At 36.9% G+C, this 14446-nt stretch overlaps 1 protein-coding gene across 1 annotated transcript in view; it reads left to right on the forward strand.

Annotated features, from left to right (window-relative positions):
• Window positions 1-14446, forward strand: part of LOC306857605 (cell migration-inducing and hyaluronan-binding protein-like) — a 165829-nt gene that overhangs the window by 133684 nt on the left and 17699 nt on the right. The window contains exons 15-23 of the mRNA XM_079397626.1: window positions 884-953; window positions 1191-1319; window positions 2537-2622; window positions 3025-3156; window positions 3982-4017; window positions 4314-4469; window positions 8068-8248; window positions 9687-9902; window positions 11085-11296. Coding sequence (XP_079253752.1) covers window positions 884-953; window positions 1191-1319; window positions 2537-2622; window positions 3025-3156; window positions 3982-4017; window positions 4314-4469; window positions 8068-8248; window positions 9687-9902; window positions 11085-11296 — 1218 coding nt within the window. The remainder of the gene's footprint in view (window positions 1-883; window positions 954-1190; window positions 1320-2536; window positions 2623-3024; window positions 3157-3981; window positions 4018-4313; window positions 4470-8067; window positions 8249-9686; window positions 9903-11084; window positions 11297-14446) is intronic.

Raw genomic sequence — 14446 nt, forward strand, 5'->3', positions numbered from 1 at the left:
ACTTATGGAATTGAATCTATCGTTTTTAACGATGTCTAGCTACACATCTTAAGAATGGCACCAATGCGACACAAACGCATAAACAGGCAACAGATGCTTTTCTTTTTTACCCACACGGATGTTTATCTTCATACAAAGACCTTTTCAGTGCATTTAGATGGTTCCGTGTAGTATGTGGAATGAACCGGCTTCCAAATCGTTAGGGCATTAAATTGCTAACTGCTCTCATATATATTGCATGAACGGTGCACCTTTTAGATTGAAATTCGGTTGATAGAGAGGATAAAGCTTCACAGCTCTTAAATTATAGAGGAAGACACTGCCAGAGATCCTGGAATATCACCACTGTAGTCATTCGTGATTAAATCAAATATTAAAATATTACAGTAAGTAATATCACATCATACATAGAACGATGGATAGAATGATAGAACGATGGATGGATGAATGGATAGATGGATAGACAGATAGATCGATGGAAGGACGGATGGATGGATGGATAGACAGACGGATAGACGGATGGATAGATAGATAGATAGATAGATAGATAGATAGATAGATAGATAGATAGATAGATAGATAGATAGATAGATAGATAGATAGATAGATAGATAGAATCATGTGGGAATCACGGCTGTGGTTGAGGATTGTGTTCTGATCCCATTCTCTCTTCCCAATCAATTTCGTTTTCCTGTCAATAATAAAGTGGCACAAGCAGAAAAGGACGAATCTCTTGTGTTTTTTCCACATGTAGTTACAGTAGGGCCAACAACAATCTGGCTGTGATGAGGTTAAGAATGGACATGTGCTAAATGTCAGCCGTGTTTGTTTATGTTTGTGGAATCAGAACAATCTAATCAGTGTCTTTCTCTCTCTTTCTCAGCGCCACCTCCACCTTCTGGATGGCTAACCCCAATAACAATCTCATCAACTGTGCCGCGGCCGGATCTGAGGTTAGTCTCGTTACCACAGCGATGCCTCTGATTAATGGTGCCACGGTATCTCGGTGGCTCCTTTCCACCTACCATGCTTATTTGTGATGGATCATACATGCTTAGTCGCGGATATTTTTTATATACCGCTGTGAGCTCATTCTCAAAGCGTTTTGTGTCATTAGGATGCCCATTAGTACCGTCTCCGTGCACATGTAATATTTGTGTGTGTGTGTGTGTGTTTGTGTGGTCTTGCAGGAAACAGGATTCTGGTTTATTTTCCACCATGTCCCCACCGGTCCATCAGAGGGCATGTACTCCCCCGGCAAGTCCGAACATACACCCATGGGGCTGTTCATTAATAACAGAGCTCATTCCAATTACAGGGTGAGTGTGTGTGTGTGTGTGTGAGTGTGTCGTCGTGAATGAAAGTGGGCCACGGCACCGGAGATATAGGTGCCGCTAGCACCTCTCTTTTGTATACACCATTAAAAGGCCAATGCTTGAGATTGATGAGCTTGTTGTTCAAAAAGAGGAAACGGGCAAATGCTTTCTCGCGCCCTCTCACTGTAATCTATGGCGTCATTCTCAGTGCGGCCACTGTAATTGAAATATAACTCATTTACGACTACTACTTAGACCTTTAATAAAACATGATTTAAGGGCTGGGAATCCAGGGTTGGTGTCTTTGTGCAGAAATACAGTACCATCCACAGTACAGTGCAACCAAGCTTTTACAGTGAGAAAAACTGAGATGTTTTTGTTGCATGCAAGCTGGTGTTTTCAAAAAGATTGTTCTAAAGTTGGTAAGATTTTTTTAATGTTTCTGAAAAAGCCTCTCCTGCTCACCAAGGTTGATTAAAAAATACAGTAAAATTGTGAAATAATATTACATTTTTAAATAACTGTTTTCTATTTGAATATATTGTAAAATGTAATTTATTCCTGTGATGCAAATCCAAATTTTCAGCATCATTACTCCAGTCTGTCACATAATCCTTCAGAAATCATTTTAATATTCTGATTTTCTGCTCAAGAAATATTCATTTTCAATGTTGATTAAGCAGTTGTGCTGCTTAATATTTTTGGAGAAAATGTGATATTTTTTTTTAGGATTCTCTGATGAACAGGAAGTTGAAAAAACAGCAATTAATTTTATGTATATTAATCTTTTACAACATTATAAATATATTTACTGTCACTTTTAAACAAGCTACGGCTACATATGAGTAGCTGTGATTGTATTTCCTGAATTTTTCTTTTTCTTTAGGATTTTTTGAATAATAGAAAATGTACAGAATTTCATTAAAAAAAATCAATCGTACTGACCCCAGAGATTAGTTTTTTCACCATTTTGACTGCACTAGTTCATTTAAAATGGTTCTACAGTGTGATATGCTAATTTATTCTCTTAATATATTCTCTTAATATGAGTTTATAAAATCTGCATAATACTTACAGAAGAGTAAGCAGAATGCTCTATATGTTAGTATTTTAATTGGGATATGTAGCATAACACTCATGTCATCTGGCCTCTTACAGTAGGTTGAAATAAATCACTGAGATCTCGTTTTTCATGTTTTTATGTTTATATGTTATGGTAGGCGGGGATGATGCTCGATCATGGAGTAAAGACGACCGAGGCTAATGCGAAGGACAAGAGACCCTACCTCTCCCTCATAGGAGCGAGGTTAGCATTTGCAGTTCCTGATCCTGCTCCGAAATGACAGAGCTCACAATATTTTGCAGAAGTAATGCATATGACTTGTGCTATATACATTTGAAGTCATGAAGTGGATCAAAACCTTTCATCAAAGTTGTCCTAAAACCAAAACAATACCCGTTCTTGTCTTAGGACAAGATCCACTTCAAATGTTGACTACAATATTTTAAATCTTCTGAAGACAATATACTCCAATTTTGGCAACCACAAAGATCATGCTGCTAGTTAACCAGCAGACCAGCTTAGTTAATAACATCACTGTACTGATCCTCCGAACCAGCTTGGACCACTCTGGTCTTTTCAACAGGGAGAATAAACTACACAATTTATCCAATTAATTTGCATTCATCCTGTGCCTTTCTTTGGCAGGTACAGCCCACACCAGGATGCAGACCCCTTCAAACCACGAGTTCCTGCTCTAGTTCACCATTTTGTGGCCTACAAGAATCAGGACCATGGTGCATGGCTGAGAGGAGGAGACATTTGGCTGGACGATTGCCAGTAAGCTTTATTTTATTTCTTTACTTTATTTTATTTTTCAATAATTCAATGTGAAGATTCCCACCAGTAATTATGTGATTGTGGGCATCTTTTAAGCCAGTTTTGTGTTTTGTGTTTTTTTTTTTTTGTGTGTGTGTGTTGCCAGATGGGAAGTTTATTCTTAAATTTTCCTCTGGTATTTATGCCATTGTGTGACATTTATCTCATTTATGCAGCATTTGATTTGATTTGATTTGATTTTTTAATAATTTAATGCTAAGGTTCCCACTGGTAATTATGTGATTGTGGACACTGTTTAAGCTTGTTTTGTTTCCTTTCAATCCTAGCCAGATGGGACATTTATTCTTTATTTTTTTTGTCACTGGTATTTTTGCCATTGTGTGACATTTATCTCATTTATGCAGCATTTTATTTTATTTAGTTTTTATTTTTATTTTTATCCAGATAAACATTTAGTATCTTGTTTAACATGAGCATTTGTTTTTCTATGATGAACCTGAATCATCACTGTTGCTCAACATGCATGAAATATCACTTACAAAATGCAGTGTCCACTCAAGGGCTTTATTCATTTTTATGATTTAAATGCACTACATTCTTAAAATAAAAATAATATGCTTGTGAGGGTTTTAACAGAGCTCTAGTGAAATAGTTACAGTTGGAAAATAAATTCTCATTCTGTTGAGCGTCTCTGGCACAGATTTATGACTTCAATCACCCATGTGAGTCAGTTGTGATTGTCTGCGCTCTAGAATCTGAGCGTTATTGCGGTGTGCATGGCAAGCGGTCAGCACTGACATGTTCCTTCATCTTAATTGCACGCAGGTTCGCTGATAATGGAATCGGCCTGACGCTCGCCAGGTAAACCCGCTAATCACCATTTTTCCTTTATTCTATTATTATCTTTGCACACATTCCAGCAGTCTAAAAATGAAATGTGTTCATATTTGCTGAATTCATAATGCAGGGCGTAGTGCCTGTAATTGGAAAATGCCTTATATAGGTGGCTTCTTAAGATGCAGGGAAGGAGTCAGGGCTTTTGTGGGAATGTGAAATTAATTTATTGTGAGAACGCAGCAGAGATGTGGTGTATATTCTCAAAAGGTGTGGATTCGCACACAGTTTTTCTCACTTTGTGCTTCTGTATTCGTGCATAGTGGAGGAACCTTCCCAGATGATGATGGCTCCCGTCAGGAGGTGAAGAACTCTCTGTTTGTGGGAGAGAGCAGGAACAGAGGGATGCCCGACTTGATTGATCAATCCTGGGGTCCGGGCGGCCCTGATCATCTCGGCAGGTCTCTGCCCAGAGGAGTGTGAGTGTCATGAACATCAGTTTACCATTTATCTTGTTTTTGCACTTGAAAACACTATTTAAATCATCGTGAATGGTGTGGAAGTGTGCACCAAGGTTTCCTTTTTTTCGTTTCAGTGGCCTTGCAAAGAGAAAAATCACTCCGACCTTGGTATTGACTTTGACCTATAAATGCCCACATTTTTCCCAGAAACATCTTAAAGGTGCTGTTAGCCATTTTTTGTGTGGAATGGCACTTAGAAAATATGGCCATTATCCGACAGATATCACTGAATTAGCTGTCCTGAATATCACAGCTGTCCTAGAGCTGGTGAACTGAAAAAACTGTTTTTAAAACACTGAAAAAATCATTACAAATGACAAAACATTGATAGAGCCTTCAGCTACTTGTTGTCTATTGGCTTAAGTGGATTGTCAGTATGAATCTGCATTTGCAACCAATTTACTTCTGTTAATATATGTGCATATTTGGCATTTACATGTGACACGATAATCAAAGTTTAAAAATGTTGGGTAGGGCTTGATTTTACCCATCAGGAATTGATTGGATCAAGACATTGTAATGTCAGTCAAAAAGGAATAAAGTGCATTGTTGTTTCTCTGAAATAAGATTTATTAAAGGAATAGTTCACCTAAAAATGTAAATGAAATGCTGAAAATGTCTTCACTGTCAATCTATCCAAGATGTAGATGAGTTTGTTTATTCACCAGAACAGATTTTGAGTTACAGTTACATCACATGCTCACCAATGGATGCTCTGCAGTGAATGGGTGCCGTCAGAATGAGAGTCCAAACAGATGATAAAAAAACATCCCAATAATCCACAAGCAATCCATACCACTCCAGTCCATCAGTTAACTTCTTGTGAAGCAAAAAGCTGTGCATCTGTAAGAAAAATCATTAAAATGTTTTGCACTTTAATGGCTAAAATACAAGTCTCCTATCCATAATATTGCTTTTTCCAGTGAAAAAGTCTTCTAATCTGAACCAAGAGAGAAATATGCACGGATCAAGCACTGCTTACAAGCGAAAACAGTCTGAAGCAGTTCATCAATAAATATGTCATTGCATTGTGATGTGAGAGGACAACAGGAGATCAGAAGATGGACTTGGAGGAAGGAGGAAACGTTATTATGGACTCTTATTTTATTTAGATGGAAACAATGGTTTGATGCATTAATGGTGGATTTATTTTTTACACACATGGTCTTTCACTTCACAAGATGTCAGTTGATGGACTGGAGTGGTGTGGATTATTGTGATGTTTTTATCAGCTGTTTGGACTCTCATTCTGACGGCACCCATTCACTGGTGAGCAAGTGATGTAATGCTACATTTCTCCAAATCTTTTCTGATGAAGCAACAAACTCATCTACATTTTGGATGGCCTGAGGGTGAGTAAATGTCCATTTTTGGGATAACTATTCCTTTAAGAAAGTCTATTTTGACTTCATGTTGACTGAAGGTGAAGTGTGTAGTTTCCATAACACCTGCAGAAAACTAATTAGCGAAAATAAATATAGCTGCAAGCCACAATTAGTGGAATCCAGCCGGTAGAGGAAACTGCTGTAAAGATGAAATATGCTTAGAGAGTTTAGTGTTTACAATTGGAAAGAAATCAATCCAAAGTTTCAGCTTTTACTTTTTCTCTGACGTCTCAGAGCAATTTATCTCTAGACTCCTTTATACCTGACAGGGCTTGAGGATTTAATGTGCTTGACTTTCATCTGTAATATTGCAGCTCAGCACCTGTCACTTTATATTCTCTGCTCCTATAGAAAATGCTGGATTTTGCATACACTTTTACCACCAACGTTATAGCACCCATGAGAGTCAAACTGAAAATAAATCTCTCCCTTTTTCTCTTAAAAGTGTCAGGTGCCTTCTTTAAGCTTCAAGCTTTATTCTTTTAGATTGTGGAAAATAGCTTTAATTTGACAATTCAACCATCACTGTCATTTGAATTGTTCTGTTAAAAGAACAGTTGATTGTAAAAAGGATAAGCCACATTTTAAGGGTGAAGTGACAGCCAACATAATTGCAAAAACAATTGATTCAAACAAAATTGCAATTTTGTGCTGTAGTTGTAATTTATAAATTCACTACGCTCCACCTTCAACATTATTGTCAGATGCATTGACAATCTTGCACTGTAATGTATACATTCAGAAAAAGCCCAATTATGCAAACTTATACTGGCTATCCAAAAATCTCCATGTGATAAGCAGTTGATGAGAAGAAAATAAATAATGATAAAACAACTTACAGGGCAAAACTTATAGGTCCTTTGGGAAAATTGATCACTCATGAGAAGGACTGAGAAATTTTAAGCTCAGACAGGACAGCGGATGTTTAAAATATTGAAAGTTTAACCGCTAGTTGCTAGGCGACCATACATCCCATCCATCCAAAAATGAAAGAAAATGCAATTACCCCAGACCCTTCATGCATGCCAAGTTTGACACGTTTCCACCACTGGGACAGAAAGTTATAGCTGTTCAAAATGAGGAGGAAATAGTAAGATGACTGTTTCCAAACCCACAGAGGTCATAAGTTAGTCTTTTCTGTCTTTTTTTTTAAATAATGATAATAATAATAATTATAATAAATGTAAAAAGTTATCCCATGTCAAGGTTTTCTTCCCAAAGCAAGGCAACAAGTAATAATGTATGAATGCTTAAGTCATTATTTTGTTATTCAATTCGGAGTTATTGTTGTATAAATATAACATGAAAAACTTAAAAATTAGAAAGTTTGCATTGGCAACTAACTGAAATAAGTACAAGTTAAATCACTAAAATTACTAACTGGAAATAATTATAAACTAAACATTAACTAAAATTTAAATAAACTGAACCTAAAGAGTAATATAAAGAATGAATAAAAATGACAAAAGCAACAAAATTACAAAAAAATAACTATAATTACAACTCATAAAGCTAATTCAAAATATTATGAATAACAACAACAACATTAAAAAGCTATCCCAATCATGCTATAGATTTTTTCTCTCAAGGCAAAACAAAAAACATTTTATGAATGCTTATGCCAATATTTTTGTTAATTCACTGTTATTATCATTAAAGCAAAACTATTCAAATGTTTTGTATTAAGCTGAAAAAATCTAATATGAATATTACTTGGAAAAAAACAAAACCCCCCAAAAAAACGTTTGCATTGGAAACTCAATAAAATAAGTTTAGGTTGGATCACTAAAATCTGGAGATAGAACTTACTTGGAGATAAACTACAATTTAACTAAAACTAAAACTAAAATAAAAAAATATATTTTATTTAAAATAAATAAATAGTATATAACAATTACTAAAAATCAAAGAAAAAACTTAGAGGCAAATTCAAACATTTATATAATAAACTGCAGTATATAAATAATAATAAAATTTACCTTTAATAATAAAAATACCTTTTTTCATTTAGAGCATCTAGTTTCTCAGAATATATATTTTTTGTTGATTTTGTAAATTTTTTTTCTCAGTTTATATTTTAAACTGTCAATTGCATTGCATGGATCAAACGTCCCATCATTATTTGATGAGTGCAAACCAGTTCACGGATGTCATTGCCGTCTGCCCTGCAGGGACTTCCCCATTCGTGGAATGCAAATCTACGACGGGCCAATCAACATCCAGAATTGCACTTTCCGCAAATTCATCGCTCTCGACGGGCGACACACCAGCGCTTTTGGCTTCCGCCTGAACAACTCGTGGCAGAGCTGCCCGAACAACAACATCACCGACATCACCTTCGATAACGTGCCGGTAAGCGCCGGCCCTCGAGCGATGCTCTCTGTGACCCTGTGACAAAATGTATGTCAGCGCTCTTTGTGCAGCTTAATAACAGTGGAAGGGGTCACTGTCTCTGAGCTATTCCAGGAACTCTGATTGATTTTGTGCAGGATGTCAAAGAGGATTATAATATTTTAGAGCATTTTCTCGCTGACAGAGGTTGTTCCTCCTCTGGTTATAATCATCTCTCTCCCACCCTCCTGTCACTTCCAATAGTCAGATATGAGGCTTCATTGGCTGCAAAGTCTAGAGCAGAAATCTGATTAGGATTGTGTGGCAGTGCATAATGTGCGACAGTAGAGATATTGTGATCATTGTTTATGATGATAAATTTGCGCAAGTATATATACTTGTATATGTACTTGCTATAAGTATAAGCTTTGCTTTATGATATTTCCATATGAAACCCACAAAGAAACATGAATACATGCATCCCAAACAAGTCAAGGCATAAAAGAACTAATATAAATGTATTTATATTAGCATCATTGCATCTTGCCACAGCAATATAGAATTTAACAAATGTGAACACACAGGTGTGAGAATTAGTAACGGGTTTAAACATGGCTCATCCAATCAGAGTTTACAGTCATAAATATTAATAAATAATATTATTATTACTTGAATTTTATTTTAAATTTTAAATAATAATAATTTTAAATTGTGTTTAATTAACCAGAATATCAAAATATGCAAATAGATATTCAATATACACTACTGTTAAAAAATTGGCGTCAGTACAATTTTTACAGTTTTTTTTTTAAAGAAATTAATACTTTTAAGCAGCTGCATTAAATGAATCAAAAGTGACATTTATGTTTTTGGTTCATCAAATAATTCTGGCAAAATGTTTTATTTAATTTATAATTTTTTTGGTTTGAAAATTGATAATAATCAGAAATGTTCCCTTGATCAGCAAATCAGCATGTTAGAATGATTTCTGAAGGATCACGTGACACTGAAGACTGGAGAAATGATGCTGAAAATCAGTTTTGCATCACAGGAATAAATTACGTTTTAAAATATAATACAAATCAGTCTTTTTAAGTTTTAATAATATTTCACAATTTTACTGGGTTTTTTTCTTACTGTATTTTTGATTAAATAAATGCAGCCTTGTGAGCATAAGACACTTTCAAAAACATTAACAAAATCTTACTAACCCCAAACTTTTAAATGGTTTAGGAGGTGTGAATATATAAATAGATCATGTAAAATATTCTCAATTAAGATGTTTAAATGCAGATCAGATGTAGAACCAAAACTGTTACTAAATCTGATCTGTTACAGCTATTGGTTTTAAAAATACAGAAAATACATAAAAAATTGTTTTCAGAGAATACAGAAAAGCCATAAATAATTTCCTAATTTCCCATGTTTGCCGTTCCCTTGTCTGTAATCGTGGCTCTAGATCACCTCACGCGTGTTCTTTGGTGAACCGGGCCCCTGGTTCTCCAAGATGGAGATGGACGGTGACAAGACAACCATTTTCCACGACATCGACGGTTCGGTGAGCGAATACCCAGGCGCTTTCCTGGTCAAAGAGGACAACTGGCTCCTGAGACACCCCGACTGCATTGACATCCCCGACTGGAGAGCTGCCATCTGCAGTGGGCACTACGCCCAGGTGAGTCCGACCCACAACCTCCTGTTACTCCCAAAACATTCCCATGTCTGGTGCCAGCAGCCTTCGTTCGGCCGGTCGGTACACAAGCATCTACACGCAAACAGCAGCACCTTGTTTAGTACATTCCAAGAACTGTGTTTACAAAGCCAGACAACCTTGCTAAGCCCCGTTCACACCAAGAATGATAACTATAAAGATAAAGATATTAGTATACACACCAGTGATATAGTCTGTTTATTCTCAGATGGATTCTGATTGGGTGTCAATGTTTTTATCATTCATCAGCTGGAAAAAAAATTCGTTCTGAAAGTGATTCCAACGATATCGTTTCTCTGTGCCTTTATCGTTGTAGCTGTGTACTCTGCTATTCTTTAAAGTGCCCCTATTATGGGTAATAAAAGGTTCATATTTTGGTTCTGGGAGTCCTCAACAGGTTGATATGCATGCAAGGTCAAAAAACACTTTCATTGTCTTATAATATGCATTTATTTTTTACCTTACTTGCTCAACGACTCCCAAACGATTAGCTCAACGATTCATTTTTCTTTTGTGTGACGCTAATCTGCGGTGATTAGGCTCATTTTCATTTCATCTCGCCTGTAATGCTTGATAAAGTAGTGTTTGTGAATGCAGCGCTGCTTTGTGTGCAGCGTTACCGAGGGAAACAGCTATTTTTATTGCTCCAAAAGTGGCAAAGAATGAATTTGCATTTTCATTCAGACCAATGCGAAAAGACCATCAAGTCAGGGCGGGCAGTATGCTAATGTTTCATGTTGATATCAGCATGAAACGGCTTGGGATTCGTTTTAAAAACGACTCATTTCAGTGATTCAGAGTCGAGTCTTTCTTTGGAGAGACAGTAACTTTATACACTGTGCACTTTCAGATTTAAAACTTTGCAGGATGTTTTCATTCACTTAGAGCTGTGTTACACACTGCATGAAAGGTCATTTTCAAAATAATAGGGGCACTTTAATATTGAGAACGATTTTTAGAACTATATCGTTATCTTCATAGTTATCATCCTTGGTGTGAATGGGCCTTTAGTCTTCTTTGAAATTTGTTTTCCGAGAGAAAGGAGAAAGGCAATAAAGCTGTCAAACATTCAGGGTTTTTTTCATGCGCACTTAAATGCCATGCTAAATACTCTGCCCCCCCCCCCTCCCCCCTCCTCACATCCAGATTTACATCCAGACCCGAAACCCAGCCAACCTGAACATGAAGATAGTGAAGGATGAGTATCCAGACAAGCCTCTGGAGCTGGTTGGTGCTCTGGGAAAGAGGAACCACTACCAGCAATTCCAGCCTGTGGTCATGCTGGGTAAAGGATACACCATGCACTGGGACCAAGCGGCTCCTGCCGAGGTCACCATCTGGCTCATCAACTTCAACAGGTCAGCGAGTGTTCTGCAGTGAGCACGTGTTTTTGTAGGCCAACCCAGAGGTTCACATTACCCTGGTTCCCTCGACGAAACCCCAATAGGATTTTTTCATTGGCTTTTTGATTAATGCTGAAAATAACGTCTGTGACTGACAAAAGTTTATGGTTCTTACAGGTTTTGGTTCATTGTGATAGTCTTCACAAATTGAAACCTAAATACGATCACCAGACATAAAAAGCTAAAGTAGGCTATAAACAAACTATACCATGGTTGCATGACTTCAACATTACCAGTACTAAGCTTCTGACAACTCATTCAATCTTTATTAAAAGATAAAACAAATTCTTGAAAATTTTAGATATATAGTCTATCTTGGGCGTGTGTTCACCACACCACCACACAACCCTTCAAAAACACACTGACTTCAGGACGATTGAACTGGAAGTGCTAAAATGCATCTCGTTTCTGGGTTTAGGCCTACAAAAATACATAATTTCTGCATCACACTATAGTCTTGCTAGCTTTTACTTCACTTAAGGTCAAGCTTTTTTTGTTGTCAAAATTCAAAGTGTTTAATGATTTAATAATAGATATCTGTTGTCAACACGAGAGCAGCTTTAGGCAAGGCAAGGCAAGGCAAGTTTATTTATATAGCACATTTCATACACAGTGGTAATTCAAAGTGCTTTACATAAAAGAAAGTGAAATAGACATTAAAATCAATAAAAACATGGAAATAAAAATAATAAAAACAAGGAATTTTAAAATGATATAGAAAATGATTTAAAGTAAATTTAAAGAAAAATATTATACATAACATTTATTGCAGTCAGTTCGGACATATAGCACAGTGCTCATTCAACAAATGCACAGTTAAACAGATGAGTTTTGAGTCTTGATTTAAATGTGGCTAATGTTTTAGCACATCTGATCTCTTCTCGAAGCTGGTTCCAACTGCGGGCCGCATTATAGCTAAACGCAGACTCCCCTTGTTTTGTGTGAACCCTTGGTATTTCTAACTGACTCGATCCTAATGATCTGAGTGGTCTGTTAGGTTTATATTCAGTGAGCATATCAGCAATATATTTAGGTCCTAGGCCATTGAGTGACTTATTAGTAAAAGTACTTTAAAATCAATCCTAAATGTAACTGGAAGCCAGTGTAAGGACCTGAGGACTGGTGTGATATGCTCAGATTTTCTGGTTCTAGTCAGAATCCTGGCAGCAGCATTCTGGATGAGCTGCAGTTGTCTAATGGTCTTCTTGGGAAGGCCGGTGAGGAGACCATTACAGTAATCCACCCTGCTGGTGATAAAGGCATGAACAAGTTTCTCCAAGTCTTGACTGGAAACAAAACATCTAATTTTTGCAATATTTTTGAGATGATAGTTTGCTGATTTAGTTACTGCTTTGACATGACTACTGAAACTAAGGTCTGTCTCCAGAATCACCCCAAGATTTCTGACTTGATTTTTGGTTGTTTGACCCCTAGAGTCAAGGTATGCATTCACCTTGAGAACTTCATCTTTGATTCCAAATGCAATGATTTCAGTTTTCTCCTTGTTTAACTGAAGAAAGTTCTGGCACATCCAACTGTTAATTTCATCAATGCATTGGCAGAGGGAGTCAATGGGGCTGTAGTCATTTGGAGATAAGGCTAGGTAAATCTGGGTATCATCAGCATAGCTGTGATAGGCAATTTGGTTCTTCCTCATTATCTGACTTAGTGGGAGCATATACAGGTTAAACAAGAGCGGTGCAAGAATTGAGCCTTGTGGGACTCCACATGTCATGGCCGTCCACTTAGACTTATGCTCTCCTATACTCACATAATAACCTCTCCCTTCTAAGTATGACCTGAACCATTTGAGTGCCATCCCAGAAAGCCCGACCCAGTTTTCCAATCTCTCTAAAAGTATGTTATGATCGACAGTGTCAAACGCAGCACTAAGATCTAGTAGTACCAGCACTGATATTTTGCCAGAATCAGAATTGACGCGAATATCATTTATTATCTTAATGAGTGCTGTCTCTGTGCTGTGATGTGCTCGGAAACCAGATTGAAAATTGTCCAGGTATCCATTTGACTTTAAGTAGTTGTTCAGCTGATTAGAAACTACCTTTTCAATAATCTTACCTATGAAAGGAAGATTTGATATTGGTTTATAGTTGCTCAACATGGTGTTATCAAGATTGCGCTTTTTCAGAAAGGGCTTAACAACTGCAGTTTTAAGGGAGTTTGGAAAAGTCCCAGAAAGAAGTGAGGTGTTCACCACTTCTAAGAGATCAGCTTCTAAACAGTTAAGCACATTTTTGAAAAAGGATGTGGGAAGTGTGTCAAGATAGCAGGTTGAAGATTTAAGGTGCTGTACTATTTCTTCCAAAATTTTGTTATCAATTTCTTTAAAAACACACATAGTCACTTCTTTTTGAAATTGCGGTCGAATCTGTGTGACCTCTGCATAACTTGAGGATGTGCCAATCTCCTTTCTGATATTATTGATCTTCTCAGAAAAGAAGGAAGCAAACTCATTGCATTTGCTGTCGGAGAGCATTTCACTGGGAATCTGACTTGGGGGGTTTGTCAGTCTCTCAACAGTCGCAAAAAGAGTGCGGGTGTTGTTTAAGTTACTGTTTATAAGGTTTGAAAAAAAAGTCTGTCTAGCTGTGGCTAGTTCCACATTGAAAGCATGAAGGCTGTCTTTATAGATGCTATAGTGAATTTCGAGTTTCGTCTTCCGCCACATCCGCTCAGCTTTTCTGCATTGTCTTTTCATGCTCTGAACTGCTGTTGATTTTCTCCAAATTGATCTCTGTTTCCCCGTCTTCTTGCTGACCTTTATCGGGGCAATATCATCAATAACATTCTTAATTTTTTAGTTAAATGACTCCAGGAGAAGATCAACAGAGTCTGCAGAAATGCTTGGTGTTAATGATATTGCCTCCATAAATAGCGCACTAGTGTTCTCGTTAATGCATCTCTTTCTGATAGAGACAGATCTAGATTCAGTGGTGACTGAGATCAATATATTAAAGAAAATACAGAAGTGATCAGATAGTGCTACATCCTTAATAACAATGGATGAGATGTTTAGACCTCTACTGATGAGTAAATCTAGAGTGTGTCCACGATTGTGTGTGGGTCCGTGCACATGCTGACTCA

The sequence above is a fragment of the Barbus barbus genome (assembly GCF_936440315.1).
Source record: "Barbus barbus genome assembly, chromosome: 1".
Taxonomy (NCBI): domain Eukaryota; kingdom Metazoa; phylum Chordata; class Actinopteri; order Cypriniformes; family Cyprinidae; genus Barbus; species Barbus barbus.